Source organism: Chenopodium album, chromosome 25, assembly GCF_948465745.1.
Source record: "Chenopodium album chromosome 25, dcCheAlbu1.1, whole genome shotgun sequence".
Lineage (NCBI taxonomy): Eukaryota > Viridiplantae > Streptophyta > Magnoliopsida > Caryophyllales > Amaranthaceae > Chenopodium > Chenopodium album.
In genome coordinates, this window is record NC_137858.1 from 19,992,079 (window position 1) to 20,006,386 (window position 14,308).

The following is a 14,308-nucleotide window of genomic DNA, read 5'->3' on the forward strand; positions in this document are numbered from 1 at the left end:
ATAATATTAGTCATAATCAGGCGTACATATGAATATAAGTGACTTTACGAATTTTAAAGTTCAGATGAAACTTCCCTGGTTTCAAGATGGTCTTGTCACACGACTCATACTTTTGATATTTTGTTGTAGCATGTATAGCCGTATTACAACTTCTCGATCTCAATCATCGGTAATCTCCGAGCCTACAATAAAACAATGTAGCAAATTAAAAATGAAAGGTCTTTGATGTTCATATTGTTGGAGAAGGGGACATGAAACCTTGCCGCACTATTTCGATAAATATAATAATACTAGCTTCAAAGTATAAAATCCACATAAATAAATCAGTTGTAATGCCATTAAAACTTTAATACAAGTAATTAAACACACAATCCAATTTAATAGCATTATAACCAAAAGTGGCATGAAAGGTTGGAGCCCAACTCTTAGATCAAATATTGATCATAATGTTACGAAAACAAAAACCCAAGAAAGATTAATGTTGGCTGTAGACATTAAGGAATTTAAATCTATCCCTTCAATTGTTGTGCTGACTTGCTCACACAAAACTTTCTCGATAATTCGTTTACCGCAGAGCTCAAAATTTAATTTATACGTAGAGAGCTTTGGTGCTGATAACGTGTTGTGAAATAAGGGGAAAGATGAGAGATTGAAAGAGAATAAATATGTGTATATTATTCCATATGATAAGGTGTATATATACATACAATATATTAAGGTGTAATTTGGATAAGAATATAAACCTAAATCTAGATTGTTCAATACAAAGGAGGATAATGGATATCCACAAATATTTCATAACAAATCCTACTTTGTACATATAGGATGATTGTTGAATGAAGTATTATTTAAGTAAAAATGCAACCTGAATTCTTTTACTTGTGAAGAATTTGATGATGTGTTCTTCCTCATTTTTCTTTTTATTAGTCTCTTCCAAATTTCCAATCCATCTCTTACTTCTTTCTCTTCTGTTCTTTTCTTGCTGTTTATTTTATCTTGTCCGAATAACTATCCTATTGTTTCCTCAAAAAACTATAAAATTACCATGTTGTAAACGAACACACACATAACTAATGTTAGATGGACTTCCTCCAGACCCTACTGACTCGAGCGAGGTCAGAAATTGACAATGCCATAAGTTTATGAAGTATGAGTATGATTTATCGTAACAAGCACAGAAGTTATTTAAACAGATTACTAAAGCAAATATCCAAAGAGATGCAGAAGTATAAAATCATGAATTACGGTACATAACATTACCAATTATAATGTAAGAATAAGGAAATTCTCTAGCCGATTAAATGATTCAAACAATAATCCACAGATTTCTGAACTCGGATGTAGTTTACCGTGTTCCACTCTTGCATTCCTTTTGGAAGCAATGACTTCAAAAATAAATGGTGTTTTTTTTCTATGTAGCTAGACCTGTTGTTTTACAAATGGGGCACAAATTCTTGTGTGACAGCCATTGTTTAACACATTCACGGTGAAAATCATGTCCACAATCCAAGGTGCCTAGGTCTTCTCCATCACTATAATTTTCCTGTTGCAACAACAGAAAAAAAAAAATTAAAATAAAAAAATAAATAAAAAATAAAAAAAGCATTAGTAAATTATAATCGCAAGTGATTTGATGTTCAAACATGCATATGGGTGGAAAGGTTTATTACCTGACAGATACAGCAAGGCTCGGCCTCAATTTGATCATCACTCATAGTATGTATATACTTGCGTTGCTTCATGCGATTCAAAATCATATCTTCTGTCAATCCAGTGCAAACGCTCCCAATGCGCTCTTCCAGAGCCAATAGCTCCTATAATTGAACATAACATCACATACCTCGCCAATGTAATTAATCTGTAGACTACATGAGTAAGAACATATACTTTACCTCATAAGACATATTATCAACATCAAGTCGCATGTCCCTGTGCTGATCATGAACATCACCCATTCCAAATAAGACCGATTGGTCAAGGATCATAACATCCTGCAAACAATATAATAAATAAATTTCTAAGTTATATAGTAAACAGAATTCTTCCAAGCTGGTTGTCTCATAGTGGTTTTTATCAAAGGTTCGAATGAAATTTCCTTTGCATGGCACCCTTAGTTTCTAAGAGTTTTGTGGCATTAGCATAAACATTTTAATGACTCAAGGTAAGCAAATTGGCAATATAGTGATCTATAGTAGTAATACACATGAGATTATACAGCAACATATAATCCAACTAAAATTGCTACAAAGTACTTTACAATGATTTTTATTCTTAACCATCTTCTATTACAGTCAAAGACATACACTTTATTAATGACGGTGACTAATGATAGAAAATTTAACAACAATATTCCAACCTTTGCTCGATTCTCCCAAAATAATTCAACCTTTCAATTCAATTATTTCTAGATAATCCAACCTTTTCTACCCATTTTCTTCAAGCAAACCAATGTGACCTACCTAGGTCAAAAAAAAAATTAAAAAAAATAAATAAAAAATTTTACTTTTTTTTTTCCCCTAATCACTTATCCTTCTTCCTCCTCACTTTTATTAATGAATGGCAGCCAACCCACTACCCAACCATCAACAATGGCTTCCTCTCTCTCCTCCTTCCTCCTCCCCTCTTTAACACCTTTCCACCTTCAAGCATAACAACCACCACCCATCTTCTTCCCTCGACCCCACAACCACAACCAACCCTTTCTCCAACTTCTCTTCCGACCACCACTAGATACTGCTACCTAGGGGTGTTCAGATTTGCGGGTACACAAGCTTTCAGGTAGTCATATACTCGGCCCATGACCTGACTTACCCGGAATTCACGGGTTGGGTCGGAGGGTACCCGAAAAAAAAATCAAAAAATTGTAAATAAATAATTAAAATACTTCTCATACACAAAAGGAAAATAATTAAAAATCAACCAAGAAATTGAGAAAATTAAAAACAGTTGTAAGCTTGCAACCACAAGTATTATTCTTCATATCATACATAAAAAAGAAAACATAAGCAAAACACCATAAACATACATAAATAAATGAATCGTTTAGAATTTCTGCAAAATACTAGAGAAAAAGGAAGATTTCTTAATATCAATAGTAGTTAAATTATCAAATTGAACTTGACGAGGAACTTTCTCGGATTTCATCGAAAGTAAAATGGCCGATTTAGAAGTAGTATTGCTAGGATTGTTAGGACCGCAATTCTTAGTTTTAAAAGGCGCAAAAAGGCGCAAAAAGGCGCAAACGGTCCTTGCAGCCTAGGCGCGAGGCGCAAGGTGAAGGCGCGCGCCTTTTGTATGCAAAGCGCATGTATTTATATATTTATTTCAAATTATTTTTTACTTTGTTTGTACTTAATACCAATTACAAAGATTCATAATAAATTAAATAATGATATATGTAAAGCTAAGGTAGTCTGAATTTGAAAAAATGTCCACCATTCTTCAATTTATAACTTAAATCTTAGTTATTTTCCTTGAGGGGCAAAGGCGCACCTTACCAAAGGCCCTTTGAGGCGCACGAGGCGCGTTCCTTTCGTAGGTGAAAGAGCCTTGCCTAGCTAAAGCCCATTTCCCAAAGCCGTGCTTTTTAAAACCAAGCCGATGGCGGTTTCCAGCGGCGTTCAGATTATCTTCGGCGGTTCGTTCTTGGGACCGAACACCTCTTACATGGTTCTATTTTCAGGGTTGATGTTTGCTATGAAATTGTTTACTACGTATTTAATTTGCAATAAGTGGGTTTGGTTTGGGTTTGTGCCTGTGAATGAAGGAGAGAGAGAGGTGTGAAAGGAGAAAGGGGGGGAGTAGAGAAAGTGAATGACGGTTGTGCATTGAAACCCTAATTGGCTAATTGCTTATCCGCTTAGCAATAAAAATACATAATTAAAATATTTTTTAAAAAAAATAGAAAAGCTTAACGGGGAGCAGGTACCCGCCTAAGATAAAGGGCGGCCCATGATTCGACCTGCTAAACTCCTTTTTTGTCGAGTCGAGAACCTGGACCGTTAATTCTAAATAAAAACAGAAAAATACCCGTCAAACTTTATCGGGTCGGCGGGTAACCTGGTCGGGTATTTTTGAACACCCCTACAGTACTACCCACCCCTCTTGCCACCTTATTTGGCCAAAAACCACCCCAAAATTCAAAACCCCAATGAATGGTAATACCAAAGAAACCCAAACCCCTACAACTTCTATCTTCTCATTTAGGGCCTGTTCACATTTACTGAACTGAACTGATTGGAGCTGAAGTGAACTGAACTGATTGGAACTGAACTGAGCTTAAATGAATATTTTATTTGAGAGGGAAATTAAGAGCTGAACTGAACTGATTGGAACTGAACTGATTAGAGCTGAACTCAACTGAAATTAAGTAAATGTGAACAGGCCCTTAGAAATGTTGATGTTAGCGATTTAATGTTGATCGTGGTTGTGGTGGTGGTGGTGGTGGCGGTGCTCGTGTAAATGGTAGGAATAGGATTTGGATTTGGTGAGGTGGTGTGGGTTGTGGGCAAGTGCCTTCGATGTTGGGTTGTGGATTAGTGGTGGGGGTGATTCATGGTCGTGGGTTTGGGGTGAGTCATGGATGGGGGTGCTGTGGGCCAGTGGTGGTTAGTTGGGGTCAAGTTATGTTGGTTGTGGGGTTTTGAGGTTTGTGGTGGTGGAGCTTGACTGTGTGTGGTGGAAAGGGTGGCTTTTTTTTCTGCTTAGGTGGTGCAAGTGAGGTAGGTTGTGGATAGTGTTAGTGGTGGCTGTGGAAGTGGCGGTGGTGAATAGGGTCGGTTAATGGTGGACATGGAGCACGAGGAGGAAGAAAGAAGAAAGGAGGGCTATTTTATTTTTAATTATTATTAGACTTAAAAGATTAAAATTAAAATAATTTTTTTAAAATTTAAAATAAAATATATAACCAATAAGGAAGTGACATGTGGATTAGCACTCGATTGTATGGGTGGAGAGACTGCTAGGGTAACTAAAAGAAAATGGGTAGCAAAAGTTGGATTATTCAAAAATAATCAAAAGGTTGAATCATTTTGGTAGAATCAATAAAAGGTTGGCTTTAACCTATTAATTTTCCCTAATGAAGACGTATTCGCTACATGAAGGAGTTTCAAACAAAATAAGATGGCCAAAATTGAAGGACAATTGATGAAAAGTTCATCTTAAATGATGATAAGCAAGATATTTGTTCAAAATTCACTGTAAATGGTCATGTAATACTCTAAAACAATTGTTGACTTTTCATCTCAATGACAAACACCAAACTAATAAAGATAATATAATAGTTTAAAAATAAATAAATAAATTTTGAAAAAAAAAATTTAAAATAAAATATATAACCAATAAGGAAGTGACATGTGAAGAGACTGCTAGGGTTACTAGGAGAAAATGGGTAGCAAAAGTTGGATTATTCAAAAATAATCAAAAGGTTGAATCATTTTGGTAGAATCAATAAAAGGTTGGCTGTAACCTGTTAATTTTCCCTAATGAAGCTACATGGAGGAGGAGTTTCAAATAAAATAAGATGGCCAAAATTGAAGGACAATTGATGAAAAGTTCATCTTAAATGATGATAAGCAAGATATTTGTTCAAAATTCATTGTAAATGGTCATGCATTTTTTTTTTCCTGAATAATTGTAAATGGTCATGTAATACTCTAAAACAATTGTTGACTTTTCATCTCAATGACAAACACCAAACTAATAAAGATAATATAATAGTTTTAAAAAAAATAAAGAAAAATAAAAAACAAAGAAACTTCCCCAATAGCTATGTAATCAATAACCTCCCCAAAAATTAAGATTGTGTTTGCTTGCATAGAATACATCCCATGCATTAGGAGAGGGACATTCTAATTCATATAAGAAGTAACTAATTAAATTTGTCCTTCCATCTAACAATGGTACGTAGCACATTCCTTATGAAACTATTTAAAGTTGTTTACTTAAATGGACACCCTATTTCTAAGGTCAATGTTGCATGGCCTAGAAATATCCATTACTAATCGTCAAATCCTAAAAAGACTATTGTTTCCGGAAAACATAGTACTACTCTGGGTTAAGGTAATAATATCAAATATCAAGATGTCCTAAAGCTAGGTCCAATGAGTGTCCGAATTTCCCTCAACTATACCTGCCTTGCTGTCCGAGAGAAGGTTAAGTGCCCCGGGGTGTGACCCGGAAAAGCCTCTCTAATGCTTAAGTCTGCAAACGTACTTTCTAGAGAGAGAGAGAGTAGATAGAGAAAGAGTACTTTAGAGAGAAAGTAGAGAGAGAAGGTTAGAGAATCAGAAAAAAGTTACCATCACTAATGATTGGAGAGCTATTTATATATGTACTTTCAGGTAGTAGAAGTTGTACTTAGTTGGACAGATTAGGGGTAAATCTGTACTTTGCTCTAATTAATGATGGCTAGATCATGGAGGGGTAAATCATCAGTTATGCCAAGCTTAGCCCTCCAAATTGCTCAATCATCTCTATTAAAGGACTGTCAATGCATTGCTTGGGGCTGGTTTTCACCCTTGCAAGTCGCTTGGGGCTCTTTTTTAGCCCTCGGATACACTAGGGGCCGGGTACACCTACAAATCCGCTCCGGCTTACATGACAGCTTCTCTCACTTCATTACGCGTGATATCCGAACTTCATGCGATCTCGTTCCCACATCACACGTGGGGCTAAATGTTTAGGCCAAGTCCATTGTCCTAAGCCCATTGACCTGGAATTACGAAAATACCCCTCCATGATCCAGCCCATCATTAATCAGAGCAAAGTACGAATTTACCCCTAATCTGTCCAACTAAGTACATCTATAAATAGCTCTCCAATCATTAGTGATGGTAACTTTTTCCTAATTCTCTAACCTTTTCTCTCTTACTTTCTCTCTCTAAAGTACTCTTTCTCTATCCACTTTCTCTCTCTAGAAAGTACATTCGTTTACTTAAGCATCAGAGGGGGCTTTCTCGGGTCACAGCCGGGGCAGTTATCCTTCTCTCTCTTTTGCAGGCCTAGCTCTCGGACAGCAAGGCATAGCTGAAGGAAATTCGGACACTCATTGGACCTAGCCTTAGGTCATCTTGATATTATTACCTTAACCCCTAGGAATACTCTGTTTTGAGAAACAACTATCAAGTGTAATGATCAATGCACAGGAATAATATGGATTGTTTGTCGATTAAGGGAAAGTGAACAATTGCTTTAGTTAATACCCAGCCCTTTCCCTTGAAATTCCTACGGTCTCCTTTCTTTTACCTTAGTGCCGAACAATTGTTTTGGTTAATACCCAGCCCAGCAGCCCTTTAAAAAATAGTCCCCTCTGTCTATTTATAATTTAGATAGGCAGTTTAAGTTTAATCCTATTTCTCCTTGTGAACATTCATATTTGGGCATTACATTAACCTTGTCCAAGGAGCATATTCAGCCACAATAAATTAATGAAAGCTATCATAAGAAAACAATTAAGATCAAAACGAGCATCCAGATGTTATTTACAATCCAATTCTAGGCCATTAAAAGCTATAGCTGAAAGCTTTATCAGGTATATGAGTCTACAGCAATATACATGAGATAAAAGCTGTTAAAAGATTTTACACTTATGCAAAATTGAAATGAGAAGCTAACCTCAAAACGTAATCCTTCACCTCTACGCATGATATCCAAGACATTACGAAGCTGTTCCACAAACAATAAAACATGAGCTTCAGATTATAGTTATCCAGATTTCACATCATAGCAATATAAAACAAAACAGTGCAACAAATCACACTGCACCTTATCTAATCATATATTCCACGGAAACAAAAGGGAACCATTAACTCTTTAATAAAGAGCACATCTTATAATTACTGCAAATATTCATGCATCCATCGGATATAAGGTTATGCTCCATCAAAAAAGCAATTGTAACACACTAAGAAAAAACTGCCAATAATTGCCTAAGAAAGGTAGGGTAATAGAGATGGATCCTACAAGCTTAAAGATCTGAGAAAAGAATTACCAAGGAAATAGATACATCAACATTCACGTCAGGTTTATACTCATTCTTTAAATCAAAGAAAATATTGAACCTATCTTTTTAGAATTTACGTCAGATGATAGTTTACAATGAGGTTATGACAGATACAGCAAATACATTCCAGCAAGAAGAATCTCTGCAAAATAACGAGTAGAACCAAGCTGAAGGTAAGGATAATCTACTTCTATTAGTTGCCAAAAAATTTAATATGGGCAAAGGTAAATTATAACAACAGTAACCACCACCACCTCTAAAACATAAGTGTTGCTATCTACTTCTCTATACAGCACTAATGATCGATTTTATTAGAAGTTGCAGCACAGAATGCCATCTAACCAAAAGCATATAAAAAAAAAAATTAAAAAAATTAAAAAAAAAAAAAAAAAACAATTTTTGCCTGGAAACTAGATCTCAAAGTTCAGTCAGAAATAATTTTCTGGACAAATCCTATTACTTGGCATAACAATTCTCAAAGCCTTCCAACATATAGCTCCTCCATAAACAATAACTGTAATAGTTGAAAGTTTGAGGTCAAATAATTCAGCTTTTTAGCCATAGAGCTCTTACTAAGCATAGAATTTTATTCAAGGACCTTAGATTTTTTTCAAAGTTATTAACGGAATATCAACGGATGACTGTACATAATAATCACTTTTGGTTCATGTAGCCGATCCCACTTATGTGATTAAGGCTTTGATTGATTAATGGAATATCCAATCATGGGTAACCAGCATATATTTTTCAATAATAAGTTCAGATTTTTGTTCGAGTATCATTATAAAATAAATGAAGCCAGACAAAGGATTGAGAGACAAATTAACTTATAATAGGCTACATCCAAAGCAACTCATGCTAGTTAGTATACTATTGTTAGATTAGCAAAAGTTGACCCGATACAACAACCTAGATGGATCAGGTCAAAAACTAGGGTTCCATAAACCAAACATGACAATCTAATTCCTATTTTACATTGAATGTAGCAGGCAATTGGCCCAATTTGAATAAGTTCATAACCCACAACACCCTTAAAAACCATATGATTACAGGGAAGGAAAACAAAAAAGAAAAGAAAAGAAAAGAAAGAAAGAAAAAAACCAAACCTATGTTGAGATGTAGTACTCCCTAAATTCCAACCATTTCTATCATATAGAAATCCCACTTCTCAATCACACTCTATCTTCTATCTTCCATCACGTATTCACGTGCACAGTCTCTCTCACTCAGATATTTCATTTTAATTAGCTATCCACTTCACTCGGCCTCGTTGATCTCTCTTTGCTATAGTATCAGTAGAAAGATTTCTACTCTGTAATTACTAAAATAAACAAATTATAAAAACAAAGTGTTTGGTATATTTATTAAAATGAACTCATTAAAGGTCTTTCCCTAACTCACTCTTTATAATACATGGTTTATCTCTCCCAAGTTTTCGCTGTCATAGCATGAATTGCTGGCATATTGCCAATTTAAAATTGGTATTTACACTATTATAATTGTTTTCATAAATTTATAAATTATAATAACAAATGTACATATATACACCTTGTATACTTTGTGAAAAAATAGTGAATAAGTTTCATCACAAGGTTTTCTTATAAATAAATTTCGATGATATTAAGTATAACAGCTTCATCAACATTAAAATAGTTAAAGCAAGGTGTGATTCAAAACATTTGCAACTAATAAATGCCTTTAAGCAACAGCAAGCTCAAAATCATTCATCAAACAATTTACACACAAGAAATGGCTAAAATAAGATGAAGGGAAAGAGGGATAAGTGAAAAAAGGATTCCGAGAATTTAACATCATTTGAAAAGTTCAAAGATGTTTTAAACTAGATTCCTAATGTTTGAAACATTATTAGTGGTGTAATTTTGGCTCATATAATTATACCAACCAAACATGCAAGTAGCTGTAAAAAGAGTACTACTAGGGTAAACAGTTTGGCCTCAATAGGAAATTAATTCACAATCCAAACACAGATACCATGCAACGTTGACACCAAGAAAATTACCCCAAACCAGACATTATTATTTAAGAAAAATATCTATCATCAAAATCAAAAAAAAAAAAATATTTAAACCACAGAGAAGCAGAATAGCAAACAAACCTCTGATACAAGCCTGCTTCTTCCTTCACCAGCAGTTGCTAAGGCCCGCAAAGAATAAGGAATCCCAACAGCACCATCACCTTGCCTTTCACTCCACAATGCGGACCTGGAGTGTGACTGATTATGCCCCTGGTTTCCACCGCTAGAAGGAAGTATACCATCTTGCGAGGAAGATGGACCTGAACGAAGTTGGCCACTGTTACTGCTCTGGCCTGCAATGTCAGACCCAGCTGCAGATAACAATGATCTACGAATATATTCAGATAATCTACGGGAGTACTGTGATGAAGGATGGCGGTGAGAGGCCCAACTGGGTCCTGGTGTTGTATGGGAAGCTGAAGCAGACCCGGTGCGAGAGCTCGATGGAATGTTTCTAGAGATACCAACATTACCATTACTTAAACTCCAATTCGTTGGAGTTTGAGACGAATTTCTAGCCTCTACTGGAGGTACAAACATAGGATGTTCTGCAATATTTCTTGACAGGTTTCGAGAGTTCAAATCTTCAGGCAACACAGTATCCCCACCAGGAGCAGGATTTGATGAACTTCCAGCCCTTAAATTAGTGGCTCCATACCTGTGAGATTGCATATTTCGCCGAAGGGCAGATACACGCGAAAAGACTGGTTGACTTTGTGGAACTGAGCTTTCCGGGGGATTTGGTGACATCAAATCAAGGGGAGTTATCGGCACAAATCTTAATGGCTGATGAGCTGACGAGCTATCAGGTCGTCGGGCAGCACTGCCACTAGGAGTGGGTGAAAATGAATTATTTGGCAAAGAATCTGGTTGTACTGAGGGATTCACCCTCAAACGATAGTTCCTCTGAGTGCTTTCTGAAGCTCCAGGCACAGTAAGAGGACAAAGACTATCGGCAGGAACTCCTCCACCCATGCCTAATCCAAGTGGGGGATTGACCTGTTCAGGAGGGTTAATGCTCGGAGAACTTTCTGATGAAATGGATACGTTAACACTGCTGCTGGCATCATAGCGAGGAGGAACCGCATGCCACATGCCACCTTCTGCCCTTGCAAAGCAATTTCCACTAGTAGAAGACTGTCCAGCATTTCCTTCAATTGTCTTTCTCTTACAAGAAAGACGACGACCATCCAATGAGCAGCCAGGCCTACCCTCATCTTCTTCAACAAGGAAACCACCACCTCCAGATGAAGAAGCAAAAGGATCAGAAGAGCTACTAGCTGAAGGATGAAATTTGCTCTCAAAGCCAATAGATTTTGACAAATTAGGACAGTCCATACTATCATCAACTCTATGAAAAATTCCATCAGTTAAGTCACAATTTTGCGAAGCAGATTCAGTGTCAGGGGTTCGCACATAAGAGGGCCCAGTTACAACCTGGCTGTTGCTAAGGTTTAAGTTTACACCAGTGTGTGAAACAAAATTTGTAGGCTCATATCGTTGCTCCTCTAACCTTAATGCAGCACCAACAGAGCCATTCAATGAAGGAGACCATCCACTTTGAGTCATTCGGTCATCATAGTTAACCAGATTCTGAGGATTAGTAGAACTTGATTCACCAATATTCCATCTATTAAAGTTTCTCCCTTCTTGGCTTACACCACCCATATATGTATCTGAACTAGTAGCAGAAATCCTATAATCAGACAACCTGCTTTCAGCAGGATTCCGAAGATTATTCCAGCAAATTTGCTGATCTACACCGACGTTGCTTGATGGAGACCCATAATCAAAATTTATTGAATCAGGCAGGGAACCAATGGTACTCCTTTGTCCCTGCATCACAGCCTGTGCTTTCTTCTTAAGACAATGATTAAATATTGCAGGAGAAATCAAAGAATAACCGCTGGTGTATTTTGGAGCTTCTCAAACTGCAACCACAGATAAAATGAGACAAAGTAAGTTTAATGAGGACATAATCAACTCAGTGATAAGGTACCACATAGCTTAGTACAAACAAATTACTAATCAAATAAACAACCTCCAACAATAGAGAATCGTAAAGACTAAAAATAAATTTTCCCAGTCCCAAGCACGTACAAAAACTGTTAGGATATATATCAAATGATGGGGAAATTACAAGAAAATTGCTAGACAAAAACAAAGTAACAAATTTAACATTAGAGCTTACAAATATTATCAACTCATGCACAATGATAATAATATGAGAAATAATATAGAGACTATAAAGAAAAGATACATAATCATACATACAAACAACAACAAAGCCTTAGTCCCAAAAGTAATCATACATACAAATCATTGTTGTTTCGCTTGCACAACTGAACAGTGTGATCTTCAAAAGTTCACTAACAAGCAAAGACCAGAATGTAACTCCCCTCAAGCTATCTATACTAATATACCTACCAAGACAGCCACCATGGGCGTAGATTCAATCAACCAACAATATTCTACTTCAAGGTTCATCAATATAACTTATGCCAGCACCATACATTGTACATCACTAATAAACAACATTCTGTCCCACCACCGAAAACCGCATTCACTATAAAATTTACAGCTTTTCTCTAGTACATTCCAAAGAAAGCAAAGCATCAATAAAAATACTCACATATATACAGCAACATCGCACAGAATAAGCAGCAGCAAGCAATACCAACATGATAAATCATCAACAAATACTCACATATATACAGCAACATCCCACAGAATAAGCAGCAACAATCAATCCCAACATGATACATGAATTAACTTTAATTATACACAACAAGAAACCTATTTAATTATTACTCATAATAAAGTAAGTCCCTTAAACTAGCATTTTTTCACAACCATACAAATTTGAACAAAAAAATGGGCACATACACATCCAAAATTCAAAACGGTTGAAACTTTTGGAAAATTATTAACATACAGTATTTCAAATAGGGTCCTAAACAGATTCAGAAGCTTCATAACTGCTTGATAAAAAAATAAAAAATTAAAAAAAAAAAAAAAAAAAATCAAATTAACAAAATAGCTAAATTCAAGTAAATTGAAGAATCTACAATCATAAATAAAAATCTGAAATTTAAAACAAATTTTTAAAATTCAAAAAAAAAAACGGTCTATAAAATCAAGTAGAAATGCTTAAAATCCAAGGACTAAAACCAATCCCAGAACAAAAAAAAAAAAAAAAAAAAAAAAAAAAAAAAAAACCTTTAAATCAAAGAACACAAAACACAAACAGCAAAACCAACAACCGATCATCAGATAGAAAATCAAAAATTAAAAAATGAAGAACATACCTCAACAAATGGATCTGCCTCGAAAAAATCCCAAAAAAATCAAAAAAAAAAAAAGTAACAAAATTTGGCAGAAAACAAGGGTGGTGAAGGGGAAAAATCAAAAATTGGTAAGATAAGAAGTCACCCAAAACCTACTGATTGAAAAATTCTCTCTTTCTCTCTCTAAAAAGAAGAAAAAAAGGGAGAAGAATGAAGAGAGAGAAAGAAGACAACACAACACAAAACCCACTGAGCAATGGGAGGAAGAGAGAGGTTGAAGGGGTTGGAAGATGAGGAGAGAGAGAAAGAGAAAGAGAGAGATTGAAAAACAAACAAGGTGCAAAGAAAGAGAGATGGGATTAAAGAGGGGTGGGGAGACATTAATCTTCAATTTACCAATATTATGTCCAATTCCAACATATTATTACATTTTTTTTAAGCTAATATCACGACAAAAACTACCATTTTTTTCAAACTTGTAAAAATCCACTATGATCTTTTTTTTTTTTTTTACTTTTTGTAAATGTATTAAAAAGGAGATTATGTAAAAATGAAATCTTGTTTGATAATATGAAAAATAGGAGTGTTATAAAGATTGTTTTAGTCATATTAAGGTTTTAGTTGTTTTAGTGAGAATTTGATCAAGTAAATAAAAAATTCGTATTGAGCGAGTATGTAATTTTGTCGTTTTACTTGTGTGGCCTCATATAAATTACCTAAGATTTGGGGTGATAACGAATCAATTTCTAAGCGATAACAAGGATTATTTATCATAAAAAATTACCTATGATTAGAGATGATTACGAATCAAAATTGAGTAAAGGTGTGGGACCATATAATTTACCTAAGGTATGAAATGATATCAAACCAATCTCTAAATAACAGCCAGGATAATTTATCATACTAATTACCTAACATATGTTATAGTATCGGATCAATTTTAAGTAATGGAAAGGATAAAGTATTAGGTTTAAGTCAATCTCA

The 14,308-nt window shown here is 35.2% G+C and overlaps 1 protein-coding gene across 1 annotated transcript; it reads right to left on the minus strand.

The window, feature by feature from the left end:
- Positions 1-1,229: 1,229 nt before the first annotated feature.
- Positions 1,230-13,687, minus strand: LOC145615057 (putative E3 ubiquitin-protein ligase RHG1A). The gene is made up of 6 exons (XM_081670133.1): positions 13,346-13,687; positions 10,119-11,968; positions 7,615-7,665; positions 1,893-1,991; positions 1,671-1,814; positions 1,230-1,543 (listed from the first exon to the last, which is right to left on the minus strand). The coding sequence occupies exons 2-6, from the start codon at positions 11,877-11,879 to the stop codon at positions 1,412-1,414; spliced, it is 2,187 nt and encodes a 728-aa protein (XP_081526259.1). The 5' UTR covers positions 11,880-11,968; positions 13,346-13,687; the 3' UTR covers positions 1,230-1,411.
- Between the last annotated feature and the right edge of the window lie 621 nt (positions 13,688-14,308).

Excerpts from the sequence above, each read along its gene's own strand:
- LOC145615057 (XM_081670133.1), bottom strand. The coding sequence starts at position 11,879 with ATGCAGGGACAAAGGAGTACCATTGGTTCCCTGCCTGATTCAATAAAT. Across the intron at positions 7,666-10,118 it reads GAAGCAGGCTTGTATCAGAG|CTTCGTAATGTCTTGGATAT; the intron begins GTTTGTTTGCTA and ends TTTGTGGAACAG. Across the intron at positions 1,815-1,892 it reads TTGATAATATGTCTTATGAG|GAGCTATTGGCTCTGGAAGA; the intron begins GTAAAGTATATG and ends GTTCAATTATAG.